Source organism: Onychomys torridus, chromosome 10 (genome assembly GCF_903995425.1).
Source record: "Onychomys torridus chromosome 10, mOncTor1.1, whole genome shotgun sequence".
NCBI lineage: Eukaryota > Metazoa > Chordata > Mammalia > Rodentia > Cricetidae > Onychomys > Onychomys torridus.
The window spans coordinates 44868211-44884384 of NC_050452.1; the positions used below are offsets into that span (position 1 = coordinate 44868211).

General features: G+C 45.0%; 1 protein-coding gene across 3 annotated transcripts in view; it reads left to right on the plus strand.

Annotated features, from left to right (window-relative positions):
• Nucleotides 1-16174, plus strand: part of Rfc1 (replication factor C subunit 1) — a 74915-nt gene that overhangs the window by 46300 nt on the left and 12441 nt on the right. For 2 of the 3 annotated variants that reach the window (XM_036200892.1, XM_036200893.1), the window contains exons 11-19: nucleotides 3265-3444; nucleotides 5964-6068; nucleotides 9774-10152; nucleotides 10739-10851; nucleotides 11768-11882; nucleotides 13516-13607; nucleotides 13771-13908; nucleotides 14867-14962; nucleotides 15281-15379. In XM_036200892.1, coding sequence (XP_036056785.1) covers nucleotides 3265-3444; nucleotides 5964-6068; nucleotides 9774-10152; nucleotides 10739-10851; nucleotides 11768-11882; nucleotides 13516-13607; nucleotides 13771-13908; nucleotides 14867-14962; nucleotides 15281-15379 — 1317 coding nt within the window. The remainder of the gene's footprint in view (nucleotides 1-3264; nucleotides 3445-5963; nucleotides 6069-9773; nucleotides 10153-10738; nucleotides 10852-11767; nucleotides 11883-13515; nucleotides 13608-13770; nucleotides 13909-14866; nucleotides 14963-15280; nucleotides 15380-16174) is intronic. The other variant, XM_036200894.1, reaches the window with a different exon arrangement.

Here is a 16174-nt window from a genome sequence, read left to right on the forward strand (position 1 = left end):
CAGTTCCTCATGCTGTGCTGACACCCCCCCCCCCACCATAAAATGACTTCTGTTGCTCCTTCCTAACTGTTATTAATTTGTGGTGTAAGTATCTGATCTGTGACCCTAGTGGACCCTGACTCGCAGGCTGAGAACCACGGCTCTGGATACTGACATTGAAATGGCAGTTGAAGAGTGAAGGGGAATCTTTAGGTGTGAAGAGGTTGTGATGACACGGACATATGTATGGCATCTCTAAGAGGAGACGGGATTTGCACAGGATGCTTAAGAAACTCAAAGAAAAGTAATGTCATTGGTGCAAAGTGACCAAGGACAGTTGGCTGAGGAAGTGAATAGGAGCATATCTTGTCGGGCCCAATGTTCTGGACTTTTGCCTAAAAGGAGTTTCTTGTTTTAGTTTTATTTTAATTATACGTATGGTAGCTTGCTGGCATATGTGTATGTGTATTATGTGCATGCCCAGTACTCTCAGAGGTCAGAAGAGGGCGTCAGATCCCTGGAACTGGAGTTTCAGATGGTTGTAACCCACTCTGTGAGTGCTAGGAGTTGAAATCTAGTTCCCTGAAAAATATCTGGAAACAAATTTTATTTTTTACTTATTTCAAGTGTCTGAGTGTTTTGTCTACATTGTATATCTGTCCATCATGTATGTGCCTGGTGCACTCTGAGGCCAGAAGAAGGTTTGAATCTCTTGGAACTAGAATTAGCTAGAGGTGTGTGTCACTACGTGGGTGCTGGGAGTTGAACCCAGGCTCTCAGGAAAGCACTTAGCCATTGAGCCATCCCCCAACCCCAAAGAGAATGAGTTTTAAGTATCATTTTGGCTGTTGAGAATAGATTGTATTGGTTAGGGCAGAAAAAGATACAGGTGATCACTTAGGAAGAATGGTGAGAAATGGCTAAGGAGTGACATTTTCTTTTGTGTATGTGTGAAGATTTGTTTTTCTTTCATGTATGTGGGAGTTTTGCCTATATCTATGTGCATCATGTGTTTGCAGTCCCTGCGGAAGCCAGAAGGGAGCATTGGAGTTACTGATGGTTGTGACCCACCATGTGGGTGCTGGGAATCCAACTGAGGTCCTCTAGAAGAGCAGGCAATGCTCTTAACCATTGAGCCATCTCTCCAGCACCAAGTGACATGGTTTTTAAACAGAAGAAGCTTATAGGATGTGGTGATAATTGAAAGTGAGAAGTGTGGCTGAACGGGTACCAGGAATGGCTTGGTGATGGCACAAACATCTGGGTAAATTGAGGCAGAGCTGTTTTGGAAAGATGATGAGTTTGTTGTTGGCCATATTGTGTTTGAAATGTATGTGAGGCATTTATGTGGAGATGCTCAGTGGACAAGTGGATGTGGGAATGGAACACAGAATAAAAGCATGACTCCACGTGAATGTAGGCAGTATTATTGTAGAGCTGATATTCAGAGGGAGTGCTATCCCCAACAGACCTTGGCAGACTGAGACGAGGCCTCTGTGAACATGGGGTGCAAACCAAAATGGGACTGAGAATGTGAGAAAGAAGTGTGATGTGGGTGACATCAGAAAAGCACAGGCAAGCAAGGTGACCGAGTGGACGTCTGCCATGTTGTGGACCTTCCAGCAAAGGGAGGTCTCAGTTGTCCATTGCAGGTCTAACATGAGTAATGGACCTTACTGAGCTCAGCAAGAACTGTTTGAGTAGAACAGTGGGGACCGCTGATGCTTGAAGAGTAGGAGGTGACAGATGGGGACAGACACGTTTGCTAAGTTCGGTTGTGAAGTAGAAATGGAGGGTGGGACTTAAGGGGAGAGGTGGGTGTGTTTAAGGTAGGAGGAACTTAAGGTGTGCTCCTTGCTGACGGGATAGATCCTCCAAGACAGGGAAGGAGAATTCACTGTACCAGGAGACTCCTGCAAAGGGAGGAGATGCATTCGGTATACATAGACGTTTAGTTTTCATTTTGCTTGGTGTCCATGGCTACATAAGGAGGTTAGGAGTTCCCTTAAGGAAGGAAGGGTAGGTAGCTAGAGGAAGGGAAAGGGGCTGGAGGAAGAGACCAGCCTTGCCTCCTGTAACAGGGTGTAACACTGAGAGACTAAACAAGCTCCTGTTTGAGGACTTTAGGCCAAGTGGTGTCCCTAGGGGACTGCTGTGTTTCTGTGACGACAGCAAGACTGTGAGGGAGTGTTGAAGAGGTTGAGGCTGGTGGTATTCTTGGAGTCAGAGCTGTAGAGGAATCCTCTAATGGATGAGCTGGGTAAGGAGGCTGTTGAGGCTGAGGTTGGTTGATCAAAAAAGTGACATGTGAGCTCTCGTGGGAGAGCACTCAGGAGACAGCAGGTTGGGGTTTGAAATTTGGGAGCATCTTGATGTGGAGTTCCCCATGCTGATTTGGAGTCTGTTGAGAAGAATTAATAGTTCATTTCACTCCTGGAAATGGAGGGACTGAAGAGATGCTGTTAGCCATTTTCCCCTTTCTTTCTCAGTAAATAATAACTATTCTTTCCTTCCCTTTTCCTTCCAAGAAAGGTTCTTATGTGGAGGGGAATGATCAACTTATGCTGGGGCATGCTTTGAGTTTTGTTTAGCTTCTTTTCAAGACTTTTTTAGTCTTTACCAATCTTAATTCTATTCAAAAAGTAATAAGGAGCATGGCATATCATGTATAATGACCGTTTTGTTTGTCTGTATAATTTAGCTGATCTATTATAAGAATTAAACAAAATCTGTAACCGTACAGAGCTGTAGTTCAGACTTAGGAAGAGAAGCCTGGTCAGCTCTTAGATTACCAGTTATCTTTCCAGTGGGGATGGATGGTACGAGCTTAGCTTTACGTTCTAGCAGTTTCTTAGGTTTATCTCAGAAGGGTAGTCAGCAGAGAGAACAGTGAGAGCTCTGACTTGATAAGTTTTCCAGAACCAAAGCTGGTTTTTAACAACAGTGGGAGTTTCAGTGGGCAGATTACATTTGGTTGTTTACTTAAAGTTAGGAAAACTAATTACTGATTTAAATATGAACAGTGGAGAATAGTGTGAATGGGTAATTTTAGTTTTGCTAACAGTATGTTTCCCCCTGTTCATTTGGTATCTGTTGAATGTTAGTTATGTGGGAATTCATCAGGATTTGCTTTGTGGTTCTGCTGAATTTCCTAGTCAAGTTTCATGCTGGGGTTATTTATGATGTCGAGTGGGAAACGTCAGCTCATTGCAGCTTGGCTGCTAATTATTTCTTTGGAAAGCTACCATGTAATTTCTTCTCTGCTTGAACATTTTGGTTTTGTAGGGAGCTGAAAATTGCTTGGAAGGCCTGACATTTGTGATCACAGGCGTGCTGGAGTCCATTGAACGAGAAGAAGCCAAGTCTCTAATTGAACGTTATGGGGGGAAGGTAACAGGAAATGTGAGCAAGAAAACCAACTATCTCGTCATGGGTCGGGACAGCGGACAGTCCAAGAGTGACAAGGTGGGTCCGCTGGCTCCCGTGCAGTGTGGCTGTTGGTGGTAATGCTGCAGGCCACATTCCAGGGATGTAGTTTGGTTGTCTCCGCATACCATATACACGCTGTCGATTGGGACTACAGGGTTTTGGTTTTTTAGCGGGAAGCATAGTTGCTGTTTATTTGACTTTGTTTGTTTATTCTAGTTTAAATCTTTTTAAAAAAAATTTTAATGTTAGAGGCATACAGTTTTGTTTTTTAGTTCCAAGTTTTCTCATACACGCCTTGTAGATCCCATCTTAAGTTTTTATTGTTGGAACCTGTGTGAGAATGAGGAAGCAACAGCAGTGGGAAGTAACAAGATACACCCGACTAATTCTTTTCCTTGCCTAACAAGAATTCCAGAGGCAATAGTCCCTGGAATTTGGTCACTTAGCAGCTCAGGAACTTAACCCAGATAGTCCGCCACCCTCTCTCAGCCTTCTGGGCATCAAGCATGTTGACTGTGCTTGTGAGCTAGCTGCCTTCTGGTCAGGAAAAAGCACAGTGAAGCTGGGACTGGTCTTACAGCGATGCTCTAGAAGGCCACCTCACTGTTTGAGGAGAGCAGGGCTTCTGATTAGGTGGGTCTGCTCTAAGTCAGTCTCCCTGGGAGATGGACATCCTGGAGTCCTGTTAGCACGAAGGTGGGAAATCAAACACAGGAGGGAGGGATAGCTGGCCCTTGCTCGGTTCCCGACTTTGTTCCTTCTGGGGAGCAGGGGTGAAGAACAGCACAACAGGAGGCATGCCGTCCCTTCTACCACCACTCACCACTCGTGCGGCGAGTTTTACATCAGTTTAGTCAGTACCTTTGGAAGAGGGAAGCTCAGTTGAGAAACACCCCCACCAGATATGCCTGTGGACAAGCCTGTGGACAAGCCAGTGGTGCATTTCCTTGATTGATGGTTCATAGGGGAGGGCCTAGCTCACGAAGAATGGTGTCACCCTGGGGCTGTCGGCCCTGGGTGCTGGAAGAAAGCAGATTGAGCAAGCTATGAGAGACAGGCTAGTAAGCGGCACCCCTCCGTGACCTCTTCCATACTTCCTGTCTCCAGGTTCCTGCCCTGTCTGAGTTCCTGCCCTCCCTTTCCTCAGTGGTGGGCACCTGTAAGCGAGTTTCCAGGTTGCTTTGGTTAAGTGTTCTCTCACAGCAGCAGGAACTGTAACTGAGAGACCACTCTTAGGGAGTGTTTGTTTGTTTATTTGATGGTCCTATACATTGAACCCAGGCCCCTACATGCTAGAAAGGTACTCCGCCACTTGGTTTCTTGGTATAAAAAAGATCTTGCTGTCTTGCTTAAGCTGGTCTTAAACTCTTGATCCTCCTGCCTCTGTCTCCTGAATACTGACTGGTATGGTAAAAGTGTGGGGTCAGAGCTAACTTTCTCCTCTTCCCTTCCTATCTATATTTTTTGGCAAGATCTTGCTTCCTAGTCATTAAAGTCTATTCTCCTGCCTTTCAATCACTGTGTGTGTGTGTGTGTGCGCGCGTGTGTGTGTGCGTGTGTGTGTGTGTGTGTGTGTGTGCGCGCGTGCGTGTGCGTGGTGTGGCTGGAGGAAGATGTTAGATATTTTTTTCTGTTATTCTCTACCTTATTCCTTTGAGATACCTTACTGAACCTGGGGCAAGGTTGGTGTCCAGGTAGAGACCTCTGCCCCTACTTTGTACAGAGCCGCAGTTGTAAATACATAGGCAGCCACACCCACCTTTTATGGGAGGTACTGGGGATTTGAACTCAGGTCCTTTCATTGGTGCACCCACACACTTAGCTACTGAGCTACATACCAAGCCCCATTTTTTTTAAAATAGAAATTAAAACTGTATGTAAAGAATTTGCAAATAAACAGGTAGTAACATTAGCCAGACTCAAATTCTGTACATCTCAGAGGAACTTGCATACAGTTATCATAGCCATTCTGAAGCTGTGGAATGTCACATTGAACTTTGTACTTTCACTATCAATTATATTTTTAATGTACTTCATCACACACACCCCAAACCAAACAGAAAAAATGAAAAATCACTAGCAGAATTAAAACTAGGAAAATAGCTTTATAACCTCTTTTGTGCTTCATATATCCAGGACTGGATTACTGGATTTCATCCTTAATGGTAACTCTGGTGATTTTTTTTTTTTTTTTTTTTTTTTGCCCCTTAATTCTAGTGTTGGGTTCAGTAGGTAAGAGCACTTGTTGCCTTTGGAGAGGACCTAGGTTCAATTCCCAGCACCCATATGACCCCTCAAACCTGTCCATAACTCGAGTTCCAGGGAATCTGAAGCCCACTGTAGACCTTGAGTACCAGGCATACCCATGGTACACAGACACATGGATGAGCAAGACACTCAGACACATACAGTAAAATCTTCAAAATAATTACAAATACATTCTGGTGTTTAACTTACAGTGTGTTCTTCATCTATCGTAGGCCTTAAAATAATTTATCCTCTACAGAAGGAAGTGGTTCGGATGAAGTTCTGATGACTTGTATTTTAATCAACAGGCAGCAGCTCTGGGAACAAAAATCCTTGATGAAGATGGTCTGTTGGATCTGATTCGAACTATGCCAGGCAAGAAATCCAAGTATGAAATAGCTGCTGAAGCTGAGGTGTGTCTAAGACAAACCTGGGTATTGAAGTGGACGTATAAACCTCGTGTTTGATGGGGACGCATAACAGATAGTACTGTGGCCTAGAAGATCAGACTCCCCTGCACCACAAGTGAATTCCTTGTGACCCGGAAGACTGTGTCTCAGGATGCCTTTGGTGTTTGTTTACCTTTCAGGGCAGGGTGACAAATAGTGTGCTGTGTATACCATACCTACTCATTCTTATCTTCCATCTATTTTTTAAAGGTTGAAAAAAATTACTTAGCCATGGCTGGTAAGAAATTTGATATGTAGACCAGACTGGCCTCAGACTCATAGAGATTCACATGCTTCTGCCCACTGGAATGCTGGGATTAAAGGCATGTGCCTCTACACTTGGTCACAATTTTTAAGTGTGTGTGTGTGTGTGTGTGTGTGTGTGTGTCTGTCTGTCTGTCTGTCTGTCTGTCTGTCTGTGTATCTGTGCACATGCACATGAATGCAGTGCCCACAGAGGCCAGGAGAGGGCATCTTTCCCTGGAACTAGAGTTATGTGCAGTTGTAAGCCACCTGACATGGGTTCTGGGAACTGAATTCATGTCCTCTGCAAGAGAAGTAAGTGCTCCTAACTGCTGAGCCATGTCTCCAGTCCATATTCTTTATTCTTGTATGGACTTCATTGTAAATGTTACTGCCTGAACATTTTGTTTTCTGTTGTTTGTTTTTTTAAAGAGGAGTTTATCAACATCTTTAGTGAAAACTTTACTGGGAGATTTTCAATTATGACAGAAGTTAGTCTCTATTGCCCTTCAACAAAGGGTAAAAAAAAAAAATTAAAAAAATAGAAGAAGAGGAGGAGGAAGAAGAAAAGTTGGCTCACCTGGCTAAGCTGGGGCAGGATGGACTCAGTCTGCCAAGCTGGCAGTACTGACCCCTTTCATTTCCTGTGTTTGCGTCTCCCAGTGAGTGCTGTCACATTTATTCCACCACCTGCCTGTCCACATTCAGGACATAGAAGTGCCTGGATGCCAAGACTGTTGTCCCCAGCACCGTCACCAGTGTGACAAGATGGTCTGCCCAGTTTATTCCAGTAGAAAAGCCCCGGAGAATGATGGGGTTCTGTACCCATGGTCAGGTTGCAGCAGTGGGGGATGGTGGGGTTCTGTACCCATGGTCAGGTTGCAGCAGTGGGGGATGGTGGGATTCTGTACTCATGGTCAGGTTGCAGCAGTGGGGGATGGTGGGGTTCTGTACCCATGGTCAGGTTGCAGCAGTGGGGGATGGTGGGGTTCTGTACCTGTGGTCAGGTTGCAGCAGTGGGGGATGGTGGGGTTCTGTACCCATGGTCAGGTTGCAGCAGTGGGGGATGGTGGGGTTCTGTACCCATGGTCAGGTTGTAGCAGTGGGGAATGATGGGGTTCTGTACCCATGGTCAGGTTGTAGCAGTGGGGGATGGTGGGGTTCTGTACCCATGGTCAGGTTGCAGCAGTGGGGGATGGTGGGGTTCTGTACCCATGGTCAGGTTGCAGCAGTGGGGGATGGTGGGGTTCTGTACCTGTGGTCAGGTTGCAGCAGTGGAGCCTCCTCCAGTCTAGTGTAGTCCTGTCTTTCCTTACTTCTTCAGTCAGAATTGGAGAAGGTCTATCATGGTGTTGTGTGACGTTCTCACAATTAGATTGTGTTACCAGTGTGGCAAGAACACCACAGGGTCATACAGTGTCCTTTTTGGTGTCTCATGCACATGATGCTGATGGATCTTGATTACTTGGTTGAGATGATGTCTGCTGCTCTGCTCCATGAGTGGAATGACTTCCTGCTTTGGAACTGGTAACTTTTTTGAGTGGATAGTTATTTTGAATCTCCAGAAATGTCTTCCCTTCAATGGTCATTCCTAAGGTCTAGCATTACTGGAAGGCAGTTAACTGTTTTAGATTTAAGATTAAGATTATTTACATTCCTCAAAATTCTTTTTTAGTGTATTCTCACACCTGTGCAGTGATCATCACTATCTAACTGAAAGTTATTTTGACTTACTTTTGATTGTATGTATTTTATTTGTCTGGCACGTGGCATGCATGTGGAGGTCAGAAACAACTTGCCTGAGTTGCTTTTCCTTTCACAGTGTGGGTTCTGAGGATTGAACTCAGGGCATTAGGCTTGGTGGCAAGCACCTTTACCCCCTGAACCATCTCTTGTTGGCCCAGTTATTGCATCTAATTCCAACACTGTCATTACCTCCAAAAAGAAATCCTGTACTTACTCATGGTTGCTTCTTGTACCCTCTGCTGGCGGCCACTGTAATGTTCTTAATTTTATAGATTCGCCTATTTTGGATATTTATTATAAGTAGAATCATACCATATGTGGCGTTTTGTTTTTAGCCTTTTCACTTTTTTTTCCTCCTTTTTTAAATTATTATATTTGTGTTTTAATTTTACACATCAGCTATGGGTTCCCCTGTCCTCCCCCCTTCCGCCCCCACTCCCACCTTTCCCCCAGCCCCTGCCCTCCATTCCCAACTCCTCCAGGGCCAAGACTCCCCTGGGGATTCAATTCTACCTGGTGGATTCAGTACAGGCAGGTCCAGTCCTCTCCTTCCAGGCTGAGCAAAGTGTCACTGTGTAGGCCCAAGGTTCCAAACAGCCAGTTCATGCACTAAGGACAGGTCCAGGTCCCACTGCCTAGATGCCTCCCAAATAGTTCAAGCTAAACAACTGTCTCACTTATCCAGAGGGCCTGATCCAGTTGGGGGCTCCACAGCCTTTGGTTCATAATTCATGTGTTTCCATTAGTTTGGCTATTTGTCCCTGTGCTTTTCCAATCTTGGTCTCAACAATTCACACTCTTACAGTCCCTCCTCTTAGAGAGCTTAGGGGAGCAGGAGATCCCAGCTAGATCAAGAACAGAAAGGGAGAACAAGGAATAACAGACCATGATAAATGAAGACCACATGAGAACAGGAAGAGGCAGAGTGCTGGAGAGGTCCCCAGAAATCCACAATTATACCTCCACTGTAGAGTACTGGCAGTGGTCAAGAGAAAGCCTGAACTGACCTAGTCTAGTGATCAGATGGCCAAACACCCTAACTGTTGTGTGGAACTCTCATCTAATAACTGATGGAAGTGGATGCAGAGATCCTCGGCCAGGCCCCCCAGGTGGAGCTCCAGGAGTCCAATTGTCGAGAAAGAGGAGGATCTGTAAGAGTGTGAATTGTTCACTTTTTATAATGGCTTCAAGGCATACCAAGTTGTAGTATGTATTACTATTCAGTCCTTTTATGATCATGTCCCATTGTGTGGATCCCAGTAGTTTTTTGTTTATTCTAAGTTTATTCTAAGATGTTTGGACTCTTTCATTTTATGACTATAATGTATATGCATACCATATATATTATGTGCTGCTCTGACTTTGTATATGCAAGTTTTTGAGGAGACATCTTTATGTAGTCTAGAAACTTTAGAATAGTTGTTTATCCCATGACCCCATCTTTCTATTTTAAAAATGACTACTATGTTCTTGGCTTTCTGTACATATTGTTAATGTTTGTGAAGTTTGGAGGGTGGTGACTTCATACCTGCAGTAGTCCATTGTGACAGGAGCAGCCTAGATGGAGTAGCTCGCTTGGCTGTGTTGTCACCTTGCCTGGGGGTATGTGTATAGCAGGATAGAAGTCTTCTGTGTTTCATCAGGGTTTTTTTTCTCCCCCCACCCCCCGCCCCCTTTCAGATGAAGAAAGAAAAGTCCAAATTGGAGCGAACACCCAAAAAAAATGACCAGGGAAAAAGAAAAATTAGTCCAGCTAAGAAGGAGTCAGAGTCTAAAAAGAGCAAACTGACCCCCCCTAAGGAGAGCCCTGCAAAGGCCACCAAGAAGGAAGCAAATGTGTTTCGGAGGGGCCTGGACTTCACGGAGCAGGGAGTCGAGGCTCGGCGTCTGGCTGAGGACCGCAGTGGGGACCAAGTGGAGAGCCTGCTCTGGGTGGATAAGTACAAGCCCACCTCCCTCAAGAACATAGTCGGACAGCAGGGTGACCAGAGCTGCGCCAACAAGCTGCTGCGCTGGCTGAGAAACTGGCACACGAGTTCTCCCGCAGAGAGGAAACACGGTGAACCCCCAACCTTAGTCATTCCATGTGTGTCTGCCGCCGACAGGTAGTGCTCAGTTGCACACGTGGGCAGAGGCTCATGGTTGGTTCATCTACCTGTCAGCAAGTGAGAGCTTGTTCAGAGCCCAGGGGCTGTCCTAGGCCCCGGTGGTGCTTCTGTGGACAGAGTAGGAGCCCCAGAGAGTTGGGGACTATGAGCTATTAAATGCATGTGCCAAGTACTATAGGGTTAAGTACTGGGAGCTCTGGGGATGCTGGTGTGCAGTCAGGGAAGAGGGTGTGAACTCTGCGAGACAGCTAGGTGAGGGAGCTGTGTGTGATACTCGGCAGAAAGAATGAGAGAGAGAGTGGCAGAGACAGAGACAGACAGACAGACAGACACCAGTGAGAGCGCTCAGGGCCCACGAGGGAAAGGCATGAAGCCGCGGTATGCATCGGCCCGGTGGCCTAAAGCTCGTTTGCTTTTGGTAGTGCAGTAGGCCCGCACGCTCTGCTTTGGATGTCCCTGGCAGTTCAGGAACGATTCCTGCTGCTCTGGAGTGTGGGAGATGGTGCATGTTAATGCTCTGGAACTTCTTTTCCCCAGCAGCAAAATTTGGCAAACTTTCCAGCAAAGATGATGGTTCCAGTTTCAAGGCAGCACTGCTGTCTGGCCCGCCGGGGGTTGGCAAAACCACTACTGCTTCTCTTGTGTGTCAGGTGGGTGCAGTTGGAAAGGTAGAACCTGCAGGGATCAGATAGCTCTTGGGTGTGCAAACCTACAGTGTATATTGTTCTAAAGTCAGACTTCAGAATTTTCTTTGGCTCAAGTGAAGTCTGTCACTCTATCCTTCTAAAACAAACCATTATTCTGGCTGGGTGTGGAGGTGCGTGCCCATAATCCCAGCACTGGGGAGGCAGGTGAAATTCGGTGAATTCAGGGCCAGCCAGGTCTACATGGTGAGTTCCACGGCACATAGAATGTTTGAAAAAGCCAAAGGAAGCAAACAGCTGGCCCCACACCTGTTGTTATTCAATTGGCTGTTATAACATCCATTTCCCCTTAAACGTGGAGGCTGTGTTCCCAGACCCCCCCCCCCCCCCCCAGATGCTGTGGCTGCAGGCAGTCCAGGGCCTGAGTGGACCACGCTTTCCCCCTGTGCCCTGCAGCATTGCCACTTGGTGCTAGGTGGGGTTCCTCCGTCCTTCTGTGTCTGGGTCCTGGTGCCCTCCCTATATGCCCACCCCCTCTTGTTCTTTGGGGACATTTTGAAGTTCACTGTGATGCTGTGGCAGGTGGTCTGGCTCACCAGCTGTGGTGTTTAGAGCAAACTCTGTGTTGTATGTCTGTATGGTGTTTTAACAATCTCTAATCAAAAAAAAAAAAAAAATCTCTAATACTGTTAAATTTAATGTTAGAGCGCTTGCCTAGCAAGCCTAAGGCCCTAGGTTCAATTCTCAGCTCAAAAAAAATGTAAAATTTGTTGTCTGTTAGTATCATACTTAGTATTTTTATTCGTGGGGTGTTTTTTTTTTTTTTAAATGAGTTTTGGAACCTCTGTGTTCCTTAATTAGCTCTCCCCCTGGTGGGGATCATTTGCACTGTGATAGTAACAATTTCCACTGTTTTGATTAGGAATTGGGCTACAGTTTCGTGGAACTAAATGCAAGCGACACTCGGAGCAAGAACAGTTTGAAAGCAGTTATTGCTGAATCCTTGAACAACACCAGCATCAAAGGCTTTTATACAAGTATGTGCTCTTTTGATCTGTGGATGGAGATATGGTTTGAGAACAAGTCACTCAGTGTTGTGTGCTGAGCATCCTGGGCCATCAAGACAGGAAAGGCTCTGACATAACTCCTGGAGCAGTGCTTACCCGCTTTGGTCTGAGAGGGTTCTGAGAATGTGATCAAAATGTGAACATACACCTAGTGTTCATTTTGTAAGTGATTTTAGACAAGTCCCAGGTGAATCCTGGAAAGGAGTATGGAAAATAAATGAAAAAAACACAGTGCTGTATGAGGTCATATGGCCTGTGTAAGGCCTGTGGTTGAGGAGGAAATTGTGTGAGGCATTCTGTAATCCACTGGTAAAAGGATGATATTTGTTCAAAAAGCCTTGAAGAATGAGGGGCCCATTGTTGTTCAGGCTGTGACAGTGGGGGAAATGGAGATAAGTAAGTTAAGGATCAATGTGCCTGTGGAGACTTACTTAGAACCGTGGCATTTTTAATGGGAGAAGTTAGTTTTTGAAAGAAGTTGCTCAGAAAACATCCTCTCTCTCATACACATTCTCTTTCTGTGTGTGTGTGTGTGTGTGTGTGTGTGTGTGTGTGTGTGTGCGCGCGCACATCACCACACCCAAGATTTTTTGTGTATTGTAGGGTTTGAACTCAGGTTCTTGTGTTTGCAAGGCAAACACTGTACTGAGTTATCTCTCCATGTTACTTCTTGTATGTGGCTGTTAATTCATATAGTTGAGCAATCTGGCATTTTTTCTCAAATTTAAATCATACATAATTTCTAATTTAGAAATTCCAGTTCTTGGAATTTAGCTGTCATACTTTAATATGTAACAATGGTATGCACACATACACACACACACATACACACAGTAGACACACACTATAGACACACAGACACACACACATAATAGACACACTATAGACACACAAACACACACACACTATAGACACAGACATACAACATAGATAAATAATACATGTGGGGATATTTAATTATTAGTATGTCATAGCAAAAGCTTGGAAGCATCTTAATATTTCATCAATAAACTAAATTATTATAATATTAATAATTTATTATTATTATAAAGTAGAACATTAAATTACATTAAAGAAGAAGTGTTCTTGAGGTTGGACATTCCCTCCCATGGTGTATAGACATTCATGCATACAAAACACTAGTATACACAAAATAAGTAAATCTTTTTATTATTAGGGGCTTTTTGTTGTTTCTTATTTTTTGTTTTTGAGACAGAATTTGTGTAGCCTTGGCTGTCCTGGAACTCGTTCTGTAGACCAGGCTGGGCTCTAATTTACAGAGATCTACCTGCCTCTACCTCCCAAGTGCTGGGCTTAAAAGTGTGTGCCACCATTGCTTGGCACCTTAAGAAAAAAAAGAAGTATTATCTGTGGATGGATGGATGGATGGAGATGGATCAGTGACCAAAAATGAAGTGAAAAACCACAAGGTGCCCCTTTTAAGGGGCTGCTGGGAAGAAGAACTGGGACTGCAGGAGAGGGGAGTTTCTTCTCATGGCTTAACTCCTGCAGATTTGAAACTTAAATGTGTTTAGAACTTTCAACTATAAACTAGCAGTTTGAACGTGTGACTGTGGTTTTGTCCTGTCTCACTCCTGGCCAGGTGGAGCAACTCCTTCGGTAAGCTCGAAGCATGCTCTCATCATGGATGAGGTCGACGGCATGGCCGGCAGTGAGGACAGGGGTGGAATTCAGGTAACCATCTTTTTGTTTTACTGTTGGGTTTTAGATGAAGAAATACGAGTTTGTGCATGGATATTCATAGCCATTGAGGGCTTTTTTAAAATACTAAAATATGTTGCGTAATATCTTGTTTTTTAAAAAATAATGATTTTTATGTTCTAAATTTGCCTTTTAGGAACTAATAGGCCTGATAAAGCATACTAAAATTCCCATCATTTGTATGTGCAATGATAGAAATCACCCCAAAATTCGCTCTTTGGTTCATTATTGTTTTGATCTTCGCTTCCAAAGACCCCGGGTTGAACAGATTAAGGTATGATGATTGTAATTGAAAAACAATGAAAAACAACAGATTTATTTGGTGTGTGTCCAAGAGCACACACTTGTGAGCTCCTTCATGTGCAATAGGGTGTCCATGTGGAGGTCAGAGGGCATCCTTTGTCTGTTGGTTCTAGGGATCCACCTGGGCATTAGGTGTGGTGGCAAATGCCCTTACCCACTGAGCTGTCTTGCAAGCTGTCTTCGGGTTCCTGCTGCCGTGATGAAACACCATGACCACAAACAGCTTGGGAGGAGAGGGTTGTTTGGCTCACACTTCCCCATCACTGTTCACCACTGAAGGAAGTCAGGCCCTCAGAGGCAGGAGCTGACGCAGAGGCTACGGAGGGGCCTGCTTACTGGCCTGCTCAGCATGCTTTCCTATAGAACCCAGGAGCACCAGTCCAGGGACAGCACCTCACAATGGGCTGTGCCCTTCCACATCGATCACTAATTAAGAAAATGCCCTGCAAGGTGCCTGATCTTACGGAGGCATTTCCTCTTTCCTCTTCTTGGATGACTGTACCTTGTGTCGGGTTGATATAAAATTAGCTAGCACACTGGCCCAGAATTTCTTTTTTAAATGACATTATTTAAGGAAAGGCTGGTTTTAACTTTAGACAGTGTCATATTGTAACCAGTGAGTTTATCCAAGGTGTGATGATTGTCAAATGAAAACTCAAGGGTCAGTTTTTGTTGTTTGGTTTTTCGAGACAGGGTTTCTCTGTGTAGCCCTGGCTGTCCTGGACTCACTTTGTAGACCAGGCTGGCCTCGAACTCACAGAGATCCACCTGCCTCTGCCTCCCAAGTGCTGGGATTAAAGGCGTGCACCAACACTGGCAGGCTCAAGGGTCAAACTTTAAAAATATCTCATACATATTTTGATAGAATTGCAGATGCTATTAGTTAAAAAAAAAAAGTCAATGACAATTTCCTTGCTTGTCAATTTCAGAGTGCAATGCTGTCTATTGCATTTAAAGAGGGTTTAAAGATCCCCCCTCCAGCTATGAATGAAATAATTTTGGGAGCTAATCAAGATGTCAGACAGGTGAGTTAGATATATACTATGTGACAGTAGTTACTTTTCGAAATTTAATTGTATTATTCCTGTGCATAGGTATTTGCCTGCATGTATGTCTGCACTGTGTGCCTAGTATTGGCAGAGGCCAGAAGCAGGCATTTGAATCCTTGGAACTGAAGTTACAGGTGGCTATGCGCTGCCATGTGGGTGCTGGGAGAGCAGCCAGTGCTCTTAACTGCTGAGCCATCTCTCAGCTCTTGGCACTTGTGAATTCTTTGCCATCCATTCTTTAGGAGACCAGCAGCCCTTCCTCATCCTGACATGTCTCATTGGTGTTTCCTGTAGGTTTTACATAATATGAGCATGTGGTGCGCACAGAGTAAGGCACTGACCTACGACCAAGCCAAGGCTGACTCTCAGAGGGCCAAGAAGGACATCAAACTGGTAAGCTGTGTTTCCCTTCTTAGTTATGAAGTGTTTCTTGTTTTGCTTGTACAGTCTTTGTGGACAGAGTACTTCCTTGATGGGCATGTGAGCCCAAGGACTTTTGTCAGACCTGTAGACAGCGGGTCAGTGTACTTTTCCTCAAGCGCGGTCATCATCCTTACAGATTCCAGAAGTGGTGTTTGAAGGGAGACCCATGCTTCATTGTGCAGGGTAGCTTCTTCAGTGCGCCTTCTGCATGCATTCATGGCTGGCATGGTTTTGTGCTGCTGGGAATTAGGTGTTTAACCTCCAAAGCTGAGGTCTCTATCATTTACCTCTGTGCTCCGTTTTGCTAGTTAGAGTGATGATAAGTTTTTTGTTTTTTTGAGACTGGATTTCTCTGTGTAGCCTTGGCTGTCCTCACTTTGTAGATCAGGCTGGCCTCGAACTCACAGATCTGCCTGTGTCTGCCTCTCGCATGCTGGGATTAAAGGCGTGGCTCATAACCACCAGTGTTTTCCATGTCTGTAGCTTTGCCTTTTCCTGAGTTTCATATATGGGAATCAGATGGTGCGTGGTCTTTGGAGAAGGACCTCTTCCACACTGGAGAGGACATTCGTGGCATTTAAGGCCCCTCGTGTGTGTCTCTTAATGGACTGGCCGACCGTGTCCCCTTTCTGTCCTTTTTGGTTGTTCCATTGGTCTTTTGAGACTGTGTTGGGCTGGCTTTAAGACTGTGTAGCTGAGACTGACCTTGAACTCTACCTCTCAAGTGCTGGGATTACAGGTGTGTCACAGCATTCCTGGCTGTAG